General features: G+C 42.7%; 2 protein-coding genes across 2 annotated transcripts in view; both read left to right on the top strand.

Annotated features, from left to right (window-relative positions):
- LOC126396567 (unconventional myosin-VIIa) overlaps window positions 1–8,108 on the top strand; it is a 35,660-nt gene extending 27,552 nt beyond the window's left edge. Inside the window, exons 39-48 of the mRNA XM_050054761.1 lie at window positions 1,036–1,191; window positions 3,036–3,141; window positions 3,251–3,364; window positions 3,453–3,540; window positions 3,641–3,747; window positions 4,282–4,467; window positions 6,982–7,098; window positions 7,298–7,381; window positions 7,474–7,593; window positions 7,691–8,108. Coding sequence (XP_049910718.1) covers window positions 1,036–1,191; window positions 3,036–3,141; window positions 3,251–3,364; window positions 3,453–3,540; window positions 3,641–3,747; window positions 4,282–4,467; window positions 6,982–7,098; window positions 7,298–7,381; window positions 7,474–7,593; window positions 7,691–7,786 — 1,174 coding nt within the window. The 3' untranslated portion in view covers window positions 7,787–8,108. The remainder of the gene's footprint in view (window positions 1–1,035; window positions 1,192–3,035; window positions 3,142–3,250; window positions 3,365–3,452; window positions 3,541–3,640; window positions 3,748–4,281; window positions 4,468–6,981; window positions 7,099–7,297; window positions 7,382–7,473; window positions 7,594–7,690) is intronic.
- A 2,978-nt stretch (window positions 8,109–11,086) lies between these two features.
- Window positions 11,087–19,531, top strand: gpr17 (G protein-coupled receptor 17). The gene is made up of 3 exons (XM_050054775.1): window positions 11,087–11,969; window positions 15,287–16,290; window positions 17,156–19,531. Exons 2-3 carry the CDS (start codon window positions 15,295–15,297, stop codon window positions 17,183–17,185), a joined length of 1,026 nt encoding a protein of 341 aa, XP_049910732.1. The 5' UTR covers window positions 11,087–11,969; window positions 15,287–15,294; the 3' UTR covers window positions 17,186–19,531.
- Window positions 19,532–19,586: the final 55 nt, after the last annotated feature.

Here is a 19,586-nt window from a genome sequence, read left to right as displayed (position 1 = left end):
TAGCACAACTAGCCACAACTTCAGCATCTCGCCGTCCGACAAAGGCAGCCTATGAAAGCTGTACGGGGTGTTGCTCGACATCCTGTTCTTGCGTTCGGGAAAAAGGCCCGTTTATTTGAGCACTCCAAAAACTCCGGTAACACTCCAGGGGGTAGCACGTAAAAGACTCCGTCCCAAACTCTGACTCTTCTGGCGTAACACACACACTTCACACACACATATTCACTTACAGTACCCAGCGGGGCAGGCCTCCCCCTCTCTGCTCCAACACTGACTGACAGCTGACTCCACTCATACCACACTCACCACTGCCCCAGGGCCGCTACAATATGCTATCTACAGAGATAGCACTGGCGATCTGAACCGGTCAGTGGCGAAAAAAAGCACTTTTAATGCGCAAACTTATACGGGACGCTTTTGCCCCCGTTACCGTTTTAGCTCGTTTCGCGGCTCCCGGCTGCATCCGCCTCCGTCAATACTGAACCAATTTTAGAACGAGTGGTACCCATGAATCATACGCACATATACACATGGGGAAATAGGGCCCAGGTTGAAAAATACCGAAGTTATCCTTTAATGACTGATGAGGTCTATCTGACCGAGATGTGATATATATAATATCGGGAGCCAATTAACAGTGTATGGATTATTTTACTAATAAAATATTGTCTTTTTTCCTAGTTCTCATCACACAGGTGTCTCATGATATTTTGAGCTGCAGTGATGGAATCAGAGTGTAACTGTGGACAAAAATAAACTTTGCTTAAGTCAAAATCCCGCTAAAATCATGTGTTTAGTGTTGTAAATGATCTCTGTGTTTGTTAGAAGCTGTTCACTGTTCCCTTGTGTATTTTTCTTTGTTTAGAAGGTAGGAAGTACCGTGAGAGACATTCAACAATTTTCCAGAAGTGGAGCTGAAGCATAACCACCCTCTAATGTTTCATTGTATATGACTGGATTTAAATACAACCCCAGACTCTATTTCCTCACAGTGTCCTACATGTCTTTATCTCTGTTGCCTCGTCCATCGCTCAGGTTCAGCATGGAGCAGGGCTGGCAGCTGCTGTGGCTCTGCTGCGGCCTGTTTCCTCCCAGCCAGTCTCTTCTGAGGCACACTCAGCGTTTCCTGGAGTCGCGCCGCAGAGAGCCCCTCGCCTCCGACTGCCTGCAGCGTCTGCAGAGCTCCCTGAGGTGAGCCCAGCATGCTGTTTAATACGTCACTGGCACATGGCAACGTGTTTCCCCCCCAAGTTCCAGAGAAGGGTGTCTGAGAGAGATGAGTGGGTGATGACACAGAGAGTGCAAAGAATGACAGGATGATTCCTAGAGCAGCTAATGTTGCTCATAGAAAAGTGCAAGTCAGTTGCAACACTTCTGGTTAGCAGCCACCGAGACATGACATGACTAGAGAGCCTTTACTTCATGAGAGATTAAAAACACAAGGCACCACAGCTTGGCATGTTCTTTTCTCACGTCATAGCGTCATGTATTCAGGATGAAAAATTACACAAGTATCAATAAATAAACTATAAATAAGGGGAAAGTGTATCATGCTGAGTGCAGATCTCTGCTAGGTGGTCAAGCGGCCACCCAGGCTCATCGCAGCTACTCTGGACAATTGACCCTTTGCAAAGTCCCACCCCCAGACACAGACTGGCCAATCATAACGTACCATCGGGCCGAGATTTCCTTCATTTTCCGGCTGGTTTTGTGAATTTGGAGCTAAATGTTGTGCCTGGGGCACGTCGTGTATTAATGATACTCGTTACCTGGAGAGGTTGGAAAAAGATATACGTTTCTTCCCTGTTCCAAAACCAAAATCAAACCCTGAAAAGTGTAGGGTTAGCTAGCTAGCTACTGAAGATATAGCCTACTGAATGTATACACATGCTGCTTTTGCTTTGTAATAATTATAACAGTGAAACAAAGGCTGACCCTGCTGTACAGGAACCAGTGAAGGGAAGCAGGGAAACTTTGCTCATATTGAACCAGCTGTGTGTCATCACAGTGTGCGCAGATGAACGCTGTTTGACCTCTCCTGGAGATCCCTGCCCGTCCAGTGGTGGAGGTCCGGGTCCTGGCAGCAGCACGGGGGCGAAGCCAAACACTTCTACACTGTGATCTGTAGCCTATAGTTCGGCTTTAGCTTCTAACTATCTTTGTCTTTTTAACCTGTTGTTGCTGCTGAGTCAGTTTGACATCCTGGATATATCCTTCAAACACAGACTGTAGACCCCTCTGTCTGCTTCTCTCTGGAATCCCTGTTTCCAAAATATGATCATATTCTTTCAGGGAGTGCAGTTAGTTACAGTGTGGGCTCCATGCTTACTCCAACACCTTGTCGGACCATCACAAAGGGGCGGCAGGCACAGCGCAGTGCGTTTCAGAAGCATCCTACAGCTACAAATCTTTGATCCATGACGTTTATAACTGGATTTTTAACAAAATTAACTTTGTCTGTAGGCTACAGCACAACAAAGTTGTAAATAAAAACAATAAACACAATTAAAGTAAAGCAAAAAATGAAACCATTTATTTATTATTCATTGATAGTAGGGTCATTTTTCGTCCTCCACACGTGACACCACAGTGTGAGAAAAGGATATGTCAAGCTGTGAAAACTTGTTTTAAATTTCCCATGAGATAAAGGCTTAAAAACTAATATAACTGAGTCATATGGACTTATTATACCCGAGTACTGATTGGCTCACAAGTAGAACCTTGTAGAACTGAGTCATTTGATTTTGGAGATAAAACTTCATAATTTGTTTGAGGGCAAGTTGTGCAGTTTAAGGCAGAACTTACTTGCAGCGCTGCTCACATGGACACACATGTTGCATCACCTCTGCAGTGACATGCTCACACTTTGTATTTGCACGATCGATTGACCTTCAGTTTAATTTCCATCTTGACAACAGGCTCTCAGAGAGTTATTTTTGATCATCACAGTGGGTGCTTGGTGTTACACTCAGCATTTTATCTGCACAGAATCTGTGGCTTCAAAATGATAACTGACCTTTGCTGTCCTTGTGTAGGATGGAGCCCAGGAAGCTCCCGCCACACCAGACAGAGGTAGATGCCATCCAACAGAACAGCACCCAGATCCTCCACAAAATCCACTTCCCCAACGACACAGACGAGGTGCGAACACAGACCTGTTGTGTTCATATTTAAAGTTACAGAACAAAGCCAGGTCAAATATTCCTGCAGTAGTACCAGTGATTCAGTGATTCCTCTCGTCCCTCTGCAGATTTTTGAGGTGGGGACAATCACCAGGATCAGAGATCTCATCCAGAACATCACCAACAAGCTCAGTCTGACTTCAGCAGACGGCTTCAGCATTTTCGTCAAAACACATGACAAGGTTTACTGGACATTTTTCAACCTCAAACATGATGTTTTGAGGCCCTCTTTTATGAACATTCACTCAAGAAAGTCTGTGTTTATTTCAGGTTCTCAGTTTGAATGAAACAGACTACTTCTTCGACAGTCTGAGACAAATCACAGACTGGTCCAAGAAAGCCAAGAGGATCAAAGACGGTAAAAACATTTTCTGACAGGACTGCCAGTCGGACTTTAGACAGTGGTGTGTATTTACCTTTAAAAACCTCTTTGTGTTGTGGATGTGTGTGTTTTGCAGGCGGGCCGGTCAACATACCCTACCTTGTGTTCTTCATGAGGAAGTTGTGGTTCAATGTGGTCCCTGGCAGAGACACAGAGGCCGATCTTATCTTCCATTTCCCTCAGGTGCATTTGAATGATGCAGCTCAGCCACTATCACATTTTCCAGGCTGATTAGTTTTTCCACCTGATATTAAAACCAAATCCTTCCATGAACGTAATGTCACCTGACTTATAGATGTGATAGTATCAACACGAGTACCAGATTGCTCCCTCTGGTTTCATCATGACCAGCAGGAACTTTAGTTTAGTTTATTTGTTTATTTGAAAAGGGACAATGTACATTAATCAACATTTAAAAAAAAAAAAATGTAAAATGCACCCGAAATAGCCGAGAGGCTAATTTTCATCGGTAGTCCCTTTTCCAGTTGTTAAAGGCATCAATAAAATACAACATCCAATATATATAAAAAAATAACCCATTAAAGATAAACATTATATACAAGATAAACACTCTGTATGGCACACACATACCATTGAGTGACAGATGGAGACAGATGAAAAGGTTATCTCTCAATGAACAATGTGGTCAGTAAACTTGGGATCAAATCTGTTGTTGCCACAACAGCAGACGTTATAAGACTCCCTTCTGTCTTTCAGGAGCTACCGAAGTACCTGAGAGGCTATCATGTCTGCACCAAAGAGGAAATGGTCAACATTGCGGCTCTGCTCCTCAGAATTAAAGTTGGCAGTGACAAGAGCCAGCTAGTCATGATTCCCAAGCTGCTGAAGGAGCTGGTGCCCGGGGACCAACTGAAGGCCATGTCTGAAAATGAGTGGAAGAAGGTACTTTGCTTTAACTAATCTCATCTCCGGAGTCACTTCATCAGCTGTATATCTTAAAGGTACAATTGTGACTTTGCTGCGACAGCGCCACCTTGGGAATTTCACCCAAGGAAATTACTGAGAATGCTTTGAGCTAATGAGGTCACACAGGAGGTCAGAGACGTGTTTCCATAAAAAGAAGGAAATTATTTAACAAAAATTAACCAACAATATGCAGCAGCCTGTCTCTCAATACTTTCCAACTCCCTCTTGAAGAAGTAAATCTTTAACAGGAATCTATGCAGTCGGCTCAGTGAGGCTGTTCGTTAGTTATACATGCTTTGAGTAAAAGGCTAACATGAGCGTGCTAACACAATGACAACATTAACGTGCTGATCTTTAGCCACTAAAGCCCAGTTCACACCAAAGATTCACGACAAGACGAGTTGAAAAAAATCAACTACTTTCAATGCGCTGTTGTGCAACGTTCTAAAAACTTGCCGGCTCACACCAATGCAACTGTGTATCACCTCTATGCAACAACTCTCTGTACTTCCGCTCTGATTTGCAGCTTTTCAGGCTAATTTTGTGGCTGAATATAATTTGTAGCTTCTTAAAATATGAATGAGGATAGTGATAGTGATGGCACACTGTGAGGATGGTAACAGAGGGCTCGATGGGGACGGAGCACCTGCTGCAGCAAGCGAACGTACTGTCTGCGTTAATTTTAACTTGACCAGCGGACATCACTACAAGCTGACTGGCTGTAGTAACAGGTGACGTGTTTTATGTTCTAAAACTAGCCGCCAGCAATTTCGTCGAGCTCAGACCGGCCAGTTCACACTGCTGCAGCTTTTCTCTGCAAAGTTGTAAAACAGTTTTGTCTCATCGTGAATCATTGGTCTGAACTGGGCTTAAAGGAAATGGCCACTTTAAAATGAAAATACAGACAGTACTTACTGACCCTCATGCCGACAAGAAGTCCAGTGTAGTTTTTTAATCCACAAAACTCGTTCGGGGTATCGGAGGATAACAGCTAGCCAGAATAACAGCTACACTTGAAGTGCATGGAACCCACTTTTTGAAAATGCAATAAAACTCCACTAATGCATTTCAAAAACGTCAGAACGGTTCGTCCGTCGTAATCCAAGTGCACTGAAGCCGTGGCTTCATTTCAATTCATTTTCAAAATGTGGGTTCCATGCACTTCAAGTGTAGCTGTTATTCTGGCTAGCTGTTATCCTCCAATTACACTGGACTTCTTGTCGGCATGAGGGTCATTAAGTACTGTCTGTATTTTCATTCTAAAGTGGCCATTTCCTTTAAGGTTCACCGTCTAAGTATAACAATTTAACATGATAACATTTGCCAATTAGTAGTAAATGTAAAGAACCAAAATAATTGGATAAAGAGACATTTTGATCTGATGCAGGTGCTAGATTAAAAACAGCTGGGGGGTCACCAAAGTCCTCAGGATTCATCCTCTGGTGACCTTGAATGTACAAGATTCATGGCATTATGTCCAGTCAGTGGTTCCCAACTGGTGGGTCGCAGTCCAAAAGTGGGCCACGGGTCCATTCTGAATGGACCGCAAGTGACTCATGAATGTGTTAGGTTTGTAAAAAACACACGTTATTTTAGAGGGCAGTGAAGTTCCGCCACAGAGCTTTTATTTTAAAGTTTCCTGCTGTAGCGCGAGTGACTAACAGACAGCAAACTCAATGACATGACCAAACGCAAGTGTGATACTGAATATATTAAACTGTGTGGACCTTGAACTAATCACTAAGGAGAAATCTGGACCCCGTGGCTGGACCAGTTGGGAACCACTGCTGTCCAGTAGTTGCTAAGATATTAACCACTGACAGACCACAGCTAGCATGGCTAAAACATTCCTCAAATATATAGTTTAACTTTTAGATAATGTGAAGTTATTTCCTGGAACAGCTGGACACTGTTGTTTTTAGCAAAGTTTGCTTAAAACAACAGTGTCCAGAATGTGTGTTAATCTGCAGCTAAAAATAGTCCCGAACAAATCCAGTGTTTACTTTACCTTGAGTAATGTTTAACATTACTCAAGGTAAAGTAAACACTGGATTTGTTCGGGACTATTTTTAGCTGCAGATTAACACACATTCTGTGCGTTAGCAAGTGTTCACAGGAGCCAGAAGGTGTATCCGGGATTGAGTCAAAATAAACTACAGTGTGTGTATTCATGATAATGACGGAACAACAGTGTGACTCACTGATGTGTCTTAAACAGTTAGAGCTCTATGGCTCAGAGGAATACCATACATCAGGCTTTAATACACAGACGCTCACATCGAATATTAACAGACGACTTCTTTAAATTGCTCATATGAACAATATCACCATTATGTCATGTGTGATGCTTATCCCTGCTCTCTGAGAATATTGCCTGAGGGCTGTGGGGGTGTTGGAAAATCATTAACCTCATTGAAAGCAGCGCAAATACTTCTACAGAACAGATTGCTGTTTCGTACTGTGATGTCTATATTTTTTTTATTTTTTTAGAGTATTGGCTCCTATTACAACAGACAAGCTGGCATGACTGTCGATGAAGCTAGGCTGGCGTTTCTGAAGGTGGTCTACCGCTGGCCGACGTTCGGCTGTGCGTTCTTTGAAGTGAAGGTAAGAGCTGCAGCAAATGCAGCACAGACTCTGCTTTATCTTGCTATCTGTCGTCCATTTGGTCGGGTGGGCGGCTTGTTTATCTGATGCTGTCTGTCTCAGTCCCTCACACCGTTTGTCACCACGGCACACTAACTGCACGTCTGCAGAAAGCACGATGAAGAAAAGTTGTCATTTGTCTTTATGACTTTCTCCTCAGCAAACATCAGAACCAAACTTCCCAGATATTGTGAGAATAGCCATCAGCAAGCAAGGCCTCACCATCATCCACCCTAAAACCAAGGTGAGATGTAAATAAAAAATCATCTTTAACAGCATTATATTTAACACCCTGCCCCCACTTTTCACCATCAACAATTCTTTTCTCTTGTAAAGGATGTGCTGGCAAATCACCCCTTCAACCGCATCGCTAACTGGTGCAGTGGCAGCACCTACTTTCACATGACTACTGGCAGCTTAGTCAAGGGGAGCAAATTTCTGTGTGAAACCTCACTGGTAAGATCCATCATCAGACACATGAGCTTTATTGACTGTGAGTAAAAGTTTGTTCTTTTAATTTCCTCTCTTCACCTCTGTGTCTTCCTTTAAAAAGGGTTACAAGATGGATGACCTTATATCCTCCTATGTCAACATGTACTCCAGAGAGAGGAGGGCAGCGCAAACCAGGAACCACCGCTTCAACATCTGAGCCTCAGCAGCACAAGTGTGACGCAACTTGTGCCTGTAGCTGCAGAGTTAAACCCACACACTCGACATGTTGTTCATACACACACACAGAGGCAGTTCTGTTTTTCAAAGTGCAATCAACTTTATTTTGGCTCTGTGGGAAAAAAGACGCTGATTTATTACATGAAAGAAAGTTGTTGTAGATTTCTCACATTTTATTTAAAGCTAATGTTTCTTTGACATGTATTCAGTGACATAATCCAGAGTAGTGAACACACATTCTAATACTGATACTGTGCACACATTTTCTTGGTCGATTTACCGGAATTACAAATGTGTTTTACAATTTGTGAGTAAGTAACTGTTTCCCCAAATGCCCAAATTTCCCTTCTGCCTATCCATAAATACAAGAAATGTACAAACAAATACAACTCAGATTCAATAAATGCCAATATTCTACGTATTTCCGACTTCACTTTCTAGTAGTAGTAGTTGAATCTGCATCTGGTGAAATGGTTACATCTGATCTTTTAGACATTAACATGCACAGGAAGCTTTGTTTTGCATATTTCTTTTTTCTGTTAAGTTTGGTGGTACTTGTTTGTGGGTATGACAATTCACTTGGGAACATCATAATTTATTTACAAGACATGCTACACATTTGTAAACCTCGTCTTTATTTGCACTCACTACTATTGAGACTAATTTCTCTCCATAATAATCTGCCTGCCTTGAAAGCATTAAAAGGTGACCTGTGGTGTTTTCTCGAGAACAAACAAAAGTTATGGTTGTGGTGGTTATGAAACAGTTGAAAAGCCTTTAAAAAATTGAAAAATGCAAAATTGGCCATGTTTGTTTGCTTGGCATAGTTAGCACGTTGCTATGCTTCTTTGTGTGTTATCGATACCAACTAATGGGTGAAACTCACGACAAGATGTGAACTGTGTGACCCAAAAGCGTGCATGTGTACATGTGCAGCCTTGTGCCTGCAATACAAACAAACCAGGGGTCCACTTGTCAAAACATTGCTCAGTAGTGCTAATAGTTGTCAAAAACTCCACAGGGTACCTTTAAAGGGGACCTATTATACTGATTTTTAGATTCATACTTGCATTTTGAATTTCGACAGGAACATGTTTACATGTTTTAATGTTCAAAAAAACACTTTATTTCCTTCATACTGTCTGCTCTGAAACACCTGTGTCCACCCTCTGTCCAATTTGTTTGAGCTCCCGAAAAAGCCCAATCAGCTCTGATTGGTCAGAGATCCGAAATTAGGGAGAAATTAACAACATCTGCAACCAAGATTGCATGTTTCCCTGATGTTAGCATGTAGCTACATGTAGCTGTGTACTTGCAACTAGCTAAACACTGTAACGAAGAATAGAGGCAATTTCTACTCTAAAAAAAACACTAATAAAAGCTTCTAAACAAAACCAGACATGTTCCAGCTGGAATATGACTCGAGATCAGGGAAAAAATTAACAACATTGGCAACCAAGATGACATTTCCCTGACATAAGCATGTAGCTACATGTAGCAGTGTACTTGGAACCAGGGAAGGACTGTAACAAAGAATAGAGGCACCTTCTCTGGTGAAAAAAAACCCCTAATAAAAGCCTCTAAACAAAACCAGACATGTTCCAGCTGGAATATGATTCGAAATCAGGGAAAAAATGGACAACATGGGCAACCACGTTACCTGACGTAAACATGTAGCTACATGTAGCGGTGTACTTGGAACCAGGGAAGGACTGAAACAAAGAATAGAGGCACTTTCTACTGTAAAAAAAAATCTGTAATAAAAGCTTCTAAAAACAACCAGACATGTTCCAGCGGGAGCATGATTCGAAATCAGGGAAAAAAATTAACAACATTGGCAACCAAGATGACGTTTCCCTTACATAAGCATGTAGCTACATGTAGCTGTGTACTTGCAACCAGCTAAACACTGTAACGAAGAATAGAGGCACTTTCTACTCTAAAAAAACCACTAATAAACGCTTCTAAACAAAACTAAATATGTTGCAGCAGGAATATGATTCGAAATCAGGGGAAAAAATAACAACATTGGCAACCAAGATTATGTGTTTCCCTGATGTTAGCATGTAGCTACATGTAGCACTGTACTTGCAACCAGGGAAGGGCTGTAACAAAAAATAGAGGCACTTTAAAAACAAATCACTAATAAAAGCTTCTAAACAAAACCAGACATGTTCCAGCAGGAGCATGATTTGAAATCAGGGAAAAAATTAAGAACATTCGCAACCAAGATGACGTTTCCCTGACGTAAGCATGTAGCTACATGTAGCGGTGTACTTGGAACCAGGGAAGGTCTGTAAAAAAAATAGAGGCACCTTCTATGGTGAAAAAAAACACAACAACCCCTTATAAAAGCCTCTAAACAAAACCAGACATGTTCCAGCTGGAATATGATTCGAAATCAGGGAAAAAATGGACAACATCGGCAACCACGTTGCCTGACGTAAACATGTAGCTACATGTAGCGGTGTACTTGGAACCAGGGAATGACTGTAACAAAGAATAGAGGCATTTTCTACTGTAAAAAAATCTGTAATAAAAACTTCTAAACACAACCAGACATGTTCCAGCAGGGGCATGATTTCAAATCGGGGAAAAATTTAACAACATCTGCCACCAAGATTACATGTTTCCCTGATGTTAGCATGTAGCTACATGTAGCAGTGTATGTAACGTGCCTGGAGCAGATGACCATATAAAGAAATCCATCACGCTGACATCAGTTTGTCGCGAAAGTACGAAAAACGTTGGAAACAGAGTATTCAGAACGGTTTAAAGCCTGAGGTTTTGCTCACATGGATTACCTTACATTAGGTAATAAGAAACATGTTTGAAACTTTGGCCACATTTGATATGAACATCCGACGTTATAATAAAGGTAAAAAGAAAAATCGTAATAGGTTCCCTTTCAATAAATCCATGTATAGAAAATATTTTAATTTGCTCAAAATGACTCTGCTCATGTAAAAACAAATTAAATTAAGCATTTTTTGTTTTTTCTGCCAAAATTGTCAAATAAAACATTTTTAAAGTGAAAGCCTGTTGGTAACTGTTAAAAACATTGAGAGCATCTTATCTTGTGTCAGCAGCCGGGAGCCGCTCCCTCACAGCGAGTAAGACGAATGATATATTTATGATAGTGAGCACTTACGCAGGGCAATGTTTTCGCTCAGGGTTACGAGACACACAACAGACAGAGCCGAGAAGCAGAACAAAAGCGGAGGCCGTCCCAATTAGCAGTTGGCAGTAGATTAACAGGATAGTGGTGTCAAAGCTTCTCCCCAGTCTTGCACACAGATAGTGGCTTCATTCAAGTCTACAGAATACCATTTGCATATCGATGATACAGAGAAGAGAAAGGGCCGATGTGTGTGACACACAGCTGTGATCTCCTTGTATGAAAGAAATATTATCCCCCTCCAGCCAGCGGGTACTCTCTCCACATCTGTCCGATGGCTATGTGACTGATTATTTTGGGCATTCCAATTCAGGATGCCCCCAGGAGGCAGGAGACCAACAAGGGCCTCTGTTTCCTCAAAGCATCCCCCTCCTCCCCACTCTTGTTTTTCACTTGCTCTCCTATAGGGAATGGGGCCCTCTGTCGAACTAAACAGACCATCTACAAAAGATCATCTCTGAGAGTTTAGTCATAAAACTTCTCAATTAACAACACAGTCCATCTTCTATCTATCAGTGGGGGGGTGGGAGTTCATGGTGAAGGCACTCGGTGCACCGCTAGGCCTGGTTTCCATGGAGTCATACCCGACAACTCATTGCGACTGAGGCATGCCATTCTTCTCCATGCTGCTAAAATGTGCTGCTTACTCTGACTCAGGCTATTGTGGCGCGCACAAGTGGCTCTCTGAGGAGAAGGGGATGGAGAAAGAAAGGGTGGGGTCAAGGTTCAAATGAAAGGCTCTCATTGGGAGTCCCTTTCTGTTATCAAATTTGTTGAGACACAAAAAGAGCTACAGTCTCATTCCCAAGAACATCTTGAGGGAGAGAAAAGGAGGTTATAGGACAGCGTTCTTTGTTGCGGCTTCAGTTCCTCAGAGCTCGCCGGCTGGACTCTGTCTTCACTCTGCTCCTGCACCGATTATTCAGCAGCTGAATTGTAAAGCAGCAAGCTTTTCTTCAAGAAGTCCACTCTCTGCTAAGCTCAGGTAAGTCTTTTTATTTTATCTTAAATAAAGCAATAGAGATGCATTTATTCTTTTTAGCTTTAATAACTTTATTAAAAGTTGCTCCACATGAGGGATTCCTTCTGTTTGAGTTGTATACTCTGTATTTAAGTTTACAAATTGAAAAGTAAAACCATGATACTAGATCTACAAATCTCACTGTGCAATAGTAGTAAAAATTTATTCTGTAAATGTGCAACTTTTGTCATGTAAATCCCAAAACAGATCAGCATTTGAATCATTTTTTTAAGCATGCATTGATGACAGTCTGCTTTTTAAGACTGGAAGAATGTGCACTCGCATTTTTAATCCAATAACCAAATTTCACAGTTACTTTATTCTGCTGGGGTTTAACTGTGACTAGCTTGAACAATACAAGATTGTGCACATTACAGCTGTCACATTTTTCTCACAACAAATTGTCACCGACTAATCTCTGAAAAGGACCAACGCCAGGATGCTCAGTCTCCTCTCTGCCAACGCTCCTGCACAGATCTGCTCACCCAGATCATTGTGATGAGGCATATTTCAGGATTGCCTCTCTTTAGGATTATCCCTCGGGGATCCGTATTTATGGGAGCTTTTCCTTTCAGCTGTGTTGCTCTGGGTTTGTTATCCCTGCTGGGACTGCAACCCTTTTCTTTGGGGCTTCTGAATGCGCTGAGGCTGAGCCCTGGCTGAGAAATATCCTCTGTTGTGGGTCTCACAGCTCCACACACTGAGACACGCTGCTACATCTGGCTGGTTCCTAATGGGCCAAAAGTCCAGACAGAGAGCTGGTGAAACAGATTTTCAGCCCAGTGAGATAAAGAGACACAATCCCTTTCCCTTTCTTTTAGTGAGCCCTGCTATGGTGCAGCATTATTTAATCACATTTCACTGTTTGGTGAGCTGTTGTATATTTGGGAGCCTCCCTTCAGCTTTTGGAACATCTGTGGGATGACAAGATCATCCCTGCTGCACATGTTTAGATGCTGTTCTTGGATCCTCCACAAATGTCGTAGTGAAAGTTCGGGTGAGGCCTTAGATTAATCATTGCCGTTCACGCCCCAGAGGTATTTGTGTAGATGTGCAGGCGAAAGCAGAGAAAAAAAGAGATAAAAACAAACTGAGAGGAGTGGACAGTTGGAGCTCGCCGGACGGACAGAGGAGAGGGCGGTTTGAGGTGTGTCTGAATATTTCTCTAAGAAATGTGCAATCCTTTGAGGAATGGTATTAGATGGGGCGTTGGTGGCTTAGTGGTAGAGCAGCGCCCCATATACAAGGCTGTTGCCGCAGCGGCCCGGGTTCGAGTCCAGCCTGTGGCCCTTTGCTGCATGTCATCCCCCTCTCTCTCTCCCCCTTTCACACTTAGCTGTCCTATCCATTAAAGGCAAAAATGCCCAAAAACATATCTTTTTAAAGGAATGGTATTAGATTATATAAGTCGATTTCATGGACATAGTTTAAAGTTGACTAGAAATTTGCAGATAGATTTTTTTTTTTAAGAAAAAGTATTTTTCACTTGGGCAACGATTTTTGTCTCATATATGCAGCTGTAAGCCTTGAAGGAATATTTTGACATTTTGGGAAAAGAAAAAAACAAACAGGAATAGACGAGATAGATGTGACTCTTGAGTTTATATAAAGTTTGAATCAACAGCCGGTTAGCTTAGCTTAGCTTAGCACAAGACTGGACACAGTAAAACAGTTAACCTGGCTCTGTCCAAGGGTGATAACCTTCTGTAAAAGCACAACTTGTCATCTTATTATTTCAGGTTCTGTATTAAACAAAGGAGTGTAAACTGTAAGATACAAGGTCCTGGTAGGCGGATATTTTGTTTCCTGGCTAAGCTAACTGGCAGTTGGATCTAGCTTGATATTTTTAACGGACATATATGAGAGTGGTGGCACAGTGTAGCATTGTTGCCTCACAGCAAGACGGTTCCCGGTTTGAACTCAGGGTTGGGGAGTCCTTTTGTGTGGAGTTTGCATGTTCTCCCCGTGTCAGCGTGGATTTTCTCCAGGTACTCCGGCTTCCTCCCACAGTTTAAAGACATGCAGGTTAATTGGTGACTCTAAATTGCTCGTAGCGTGAATGGTTGTCTGTCTCTATGCCTCAGCCCTGTGATAGTCTGGCGACCTGTCCAGGGTGTACCCCGCCTCTCGCCCAATGTCAGCTGGGATAGTCCCCCTAGGACCCCAAACAAGATAAGCGTTTTCGGAAAATGAATGAATGAATATGAGTGTGGTGTCAAAATGTTGAGCCTATTCCTTTAAAAGGACATATTTTCTGTCTCGCCTGTAGTGCTGTTTATCAAGCCAGATTGTTTTGGTGTGAGTTGCTGAGTGTTGGCGAAATCGTCCGTAGAGATGTCTGCCTTCTCTCCAATATAATGAAACTAGATGGTGCTCAAAGTGCCAAAAAAATACATTTGAAAATTTTTCATGTAGGAACTATTTTCTGTCTACCAAACTACATCATGGCTGGATCCTGCACAGCACCATTGACCTGGTAAAGGTGCCAGGCAGTAGACGTATCACGCACATTGTAGCTGCAACAAGTTGTAACTTTATTTAGTCAGTATCGAGGCTTCACATTTTTACAATTGGAGAATGTAAGAATTTCCTTAGACCCACAACACTGATATTTAAAAACTAAAATGTTAAAAGGGGGGTTGCTGACCCCTGTGCTAAACCAGCATTACAGAGTAGGTTTGAAAGTTTTATTTTGAACAGCTAAAGTTTCATGTAACACCTCTTCATATATGATAAGATAAACTGTTAAAAAGAAGAGTGAAGATCTAATGACTTCCTGAAGTTAATAGTGTGCAGAGGAAGTCTGATGACTGTAGTGGTCAGAATGAAGTCATTATCCGCTCTGAGGGCATGCGTACATTAGCCAGGGACACTGACATCTATTGTTACCGTGTGAGACTGGCACTGTGACAAATACTCTCCCTGCCTATTGTCAGGGTGTGTGTGTGTGTGTGTGTGTGTGTGTGTGTGTGTGTGTGTGTGTGTTTTTGTGTGTGTTTGTGTGTGTGGGAGTGGACAAGGGTTGGGTTTCCTGTCACTGGGGCAGTTTGCTGTCTGAATACTAACAATGAACTATTTTAGAAATCAAAAGGACGTTTCGAAACGTCATGCCTCGGATGGTCAGATCTGATGTGTAACTGTCATGATTTATTTTTATCTTTCCTGCAAAATTATGTTGATTTATCAAAATAAAAAGCATCCCAAAATGTTTTTATGCTTGTGCCTGAAAATTGCTTTTTGGATATTTAGGATAAACTCCTAACACCTTTTTGTCTCCTCAGCCACCAAAATGGACACCTCTACAGTGGAGCTAACCTCCCTGTCACCCAACGGGTCATCGGAGAGCTGTGCGGCGGTGGATATGACAGTTGAGAACACACTGTTTGGATGCTTCTACATCCTGGTTTTCTTCCTGGCGCTGAACGGCAACAGCCTGGCTCTCTGGATCTTCTCCCACCAGCGTGGTGCTTCCTCTCCAGCTAACGTCTTCTTGATTCATCTGGCTGTGGCAGACTTATCCTACGTGATCATCCTCCCACTGAGGGCCACCTACCACCTCACCGGAGGCCACTGGCCCTTTGGCGAGGTGCCCTGCAGACTGGCAGGCTTCTTGTTTTATGTCAACATGTACGCCAGCCTGTACTTCCTGGCCTGTGTGGCGGGGGATCGCTACCTGGCTGTTGTTCACGCTGTGAGGTCGCTAAAGATTCGTCGTGCTCGCTACGCTCACATCATCAGCTTCTCTCTATGGGCGCTGGTTACAGTCTCCATGGCGCCACTGCTCATCACCCATCAGACTGCAGAGGTGGACGGTGTGACGGTGTGTTTGCAGCTGTACAGGGAGAAGGCCTCTCGTAATGCTCTGATCTCCCTCGTTGTGGCCTTCACCCCACCTTTCCTCACCACCCTGTGCTGTTACCTGCTCATCATTCACAGCCTGCATCGGGGCTCCAGGTTAGAGCCGGAGCTCAAGATGAGAGCGCTGCGCACCATCGGTCTGGTCATGCTCATCTATGTAGTGTGTTTCCTGCCTTATCACATGAGCAGGGCCACTTTCATCCTGGGCTACGGCCATCCTGACGTCACCTGCCAGACACGCAGAGGTCTGAGCCTGGCCAACCGCCTCACGTCTTCCCTCACCTGCCTGAACGGGGCCATGGACCCGCTGATCTACCTGTTTGGGGCGGAGAAGTTCCGCGGCACTCTAATGAGATTGTTTTGCAAAGATCAAGCAGGAGTGTCGGGAGCCACCAGCGGAGAGTTAAAGGGAACACATGAGAGCTCTGTGAGTGCCAAGTCTGAGTTTTGAGGAAGAGAAATTTGATCTCAATCCAGAGCTCTTTGGGAGTGATGTATTTCCAACACAAACAACAATTGCTTTAACTATTCACTGACTGTTGTCTTGGACTGACTGGAGGCGTCCACAGTGTTGCTGATGTGCCGCTGTTGCCCCCAAAGCTTGAATTTAAAGATATACTATGCAGGATTTTACTGAAAAGCAATGTAAAGAGATATAATCCTTTTTAATCATCACTTATGACCCACTACAAGTGTGTGGTGGTGTTTTTTTCTGCAGAGACTCTGCTCTCTAACTGTATTTTCTTCTTATTTTTTGGGCTTGAGCGTAAAAAAGGTAGTGACTCGCTGTCAGACCATAAGCAGCAGGCATTCAAGAGACAGCGCCGAACTGCCCCTGCAAATATAGCGAGGCAAAATGCCAAATGAGTGAATCTATACTTGTTTTTTTACTTTCACTTTCACTGGCGAGTGTGTTTGCAAACAATAACAGTCCTGCATGGTATACCTTTGAGGCCCAGTTCCAGTCTCCACCCTATGCCCTATTATTTACCCTCGTAGACTTTAAACATCACCCGTTTGAGTGTAGGAGGGTGTGAGGACTCCAAATGCCATATGAGGATTTGGAAAGCACTTGTGATCTAACGTCACCCAGACATGGACATCCTGTGTCCAGTAATGTGTACGACTCATGTTCTATATGTGATGTAATGAAATTGTACTTTTGGACCAAATCAACATATCTGGAAGTCGTTATCGTGCCATCTCAAGACTTATAAACACTTAGTTTATAACTCCAGGAAAATTCTTTCCTTCCAACTTCTTCCATGTTTTGCTTATGTTTCCTTTTTAAGCTTCCGAGATTCCATTGTCGTCATCGTTGACGATCAAAGTCTGCAGGTATGCCTACTCACCGAAAGTGTGCATGAAGTCAACCAGGGAACTCTCGAGCATTCGTCCTCACCGTCAAAGTCTGTGAGACTCTGAGGCTTCAGCTGCATGTGACCTCAACATGATATTGCTGTTTTCATAAGCTTCTGATTTTTGTGTCAAACACCAAATGAGCAATTTTGTACATAGTCAACTTTTAATGTATGTTATTGTTTATTGTTTTGTGTTCTCAACCAAATGTGATAAATACTTGTTATCTTTTAATATCTTTCTTTTTAAATTGAAGGTTTTTTAAGCTATGCTAGCATTGTGATAATGTCCAGCCCAGTCAACAGAAGAAAATGTTGGCATTGTATGTTTCTGCAGACCTCGAACACAAATCAACATTTCTATAGTGACAGTGCATGAGCTGACTTTGTCAATGTAAGGTGGAGGCGATGGTGATGGATGGTGTGACACCTTGGCAAGACATCTGCCAGGCTGCAGACGACTATTCGAGACCAAAAAACAACAAAACTTGTGATTTAGCGAGTCATTGCTGTGTTTCCAGCTGCTTTTAAGTGACCAGACTTTGGTGTTTCATAGCGAGCAGTTGCTGTTTTTCCAGCTGCTTTTTTAAGTGATCCATTGCTGTGTTTCAAGCGGCTTTTCAGGGACAAAAAGCAGAGACATTGCTGCTTTTCCAGCCTGGATTTTGCCCCCAAACATGATCTTTTCCTAATCATAACCACACATTAACCACAGTGTTGCTGAAGTGTAAAGTTTGAACCAATCTGCTACATTATAATGTACCACTTAACATATCCATGGTTTGCAGAAACATAAAATGCCAACTTTTTCCCTGGCGATTTTCTGTAATGTCGGTCAGTTGGTCCGTCACTTGGCCAATACTCTTACTGTAATGATACATTGCTTTTAGCCAAACTCTAAAAAAAGCGGTTTGGTCCAGACTTAAATATCTTTTGGTCACGACATTCATGTTTCCCTCAATGAGCTGAAGTTGTTTCACCAATACCTGCAGAACCAGTGACCTCCACATCAGCCTCAGCTGATGCTTTGCTTTTACTGCTAGTTAGCAAACGTTAGCATGCCAACAGCTAAGCTTGTCAGCATCAGGCCTCCAGGAAGTGCGCTGGACTTTGAAGCCAATTTGACATAGTGGCTAAACCTCGTCCGTTACAGGATGCCATGAGGCCCAAAAAGACTTCTTCCTATAGACTTACATTGGGAAAGAGACGTCTCTAAATCAATGGATACTTTTTTTTTTTTAAATCTCACAACCCCCCACGAAATGACTTATTTCACTATAACGATTTGGTTTATTCAGTCTGATAACATTTTAAAAGTCTAAAAGAGACAATTGAATCAATTTATCCTCATTCAAGTTAGCCAAACCCAAAGTTAATCCCTTTGATGCTGCATTTTTTACACCCTCAAATTTATTGTTTCCAATGTAGAGGCGTGGCAGGCGCGCTCAAATGCCAGAGCGACCACCGCGCACACGCCTTCTCTAGTTCCTATTTTTCAGGTCGTGACGGCTGCACCCTCAGATAAACCGAGTTCAACTTTTGGAACGCAGCAGCACCCACCGCATGTCATGTGACAAGGAACAACCAATCACAGCCGGCAGATTATCTTCTTCCGTAAGTCTGTGATAAATATGATCAGCTGATCATTTTGGTACAGAGCTGCCAGAGCTTTACATCTGTCCCACAGACAAAAGGCCCCTTAGCCGGCAAAGTCTTATGCGCTTGCTCTATGAGAGCAGAAGATTCAGGTAGTTTTACACTCAAGAAGTTGAACTTCTTTGGCTTCATGCACCACTAAGCAACTTTCAAAGGAATGAATGGGGCCCCGCCTCCAATGCTGTACCCAGTTCTCTTTATACATACATGGTTAGCATTTAGCTCACCAGTGTGCAGCCTCTCAGAGCAGTTAGCGTGGCTATTGACTCTAAGTCTTGTTTTACTGTAATGTAATGTGTGTTTTTACTTACAAATGTAATGTTTTTTAAAATTGCTGGAAGACACCAGAACCATGTTTACTTTGCTTGTGCTAGACAAATCCTCATTATACTGTACATACATTCTTAATTATCCATCTCCTTAACTTTCCTATGCAATGCATTTATTGTTTTGTCCACGTATGTATTATGTTGCACTGCTGCATGGCAAACTATTAACCCTGTGTCACTGTGAGTCAGTTTGGCCTGACGTCATCTGCAGAAAAAGTGATGTTTGAGACTGAAAGACATGATTGACACAGATCAGTAGGATGAGAGTTATAAATGTCCTTTGTAACGTGTAAGCTGTAAATAATAACTCAGTAAACATTTGGTTTCATGTGCATGAGATGATGTGTCTTCTCTACGCTGCCATTGCCCCGTCTGCGACT

This window comes from Epinephelus moara, chromosome 10 (genome assembly GCF_006386435.1).
Source record: "Epinephelus moara isolate mb chromosome 10, YSFRI_EMoa_1.0, whole genome shotgun sequence".
NCBI lineage: Eukaryota > Metazoa > Chordata > Actinopteri > Perciformes > Serranidae > Epinephelus > Epinephelus moara.
Note: the sequence above shows the minus strand (reverse complement) of the source record. Positions and strands in the feature narration are given on the sequence as shown.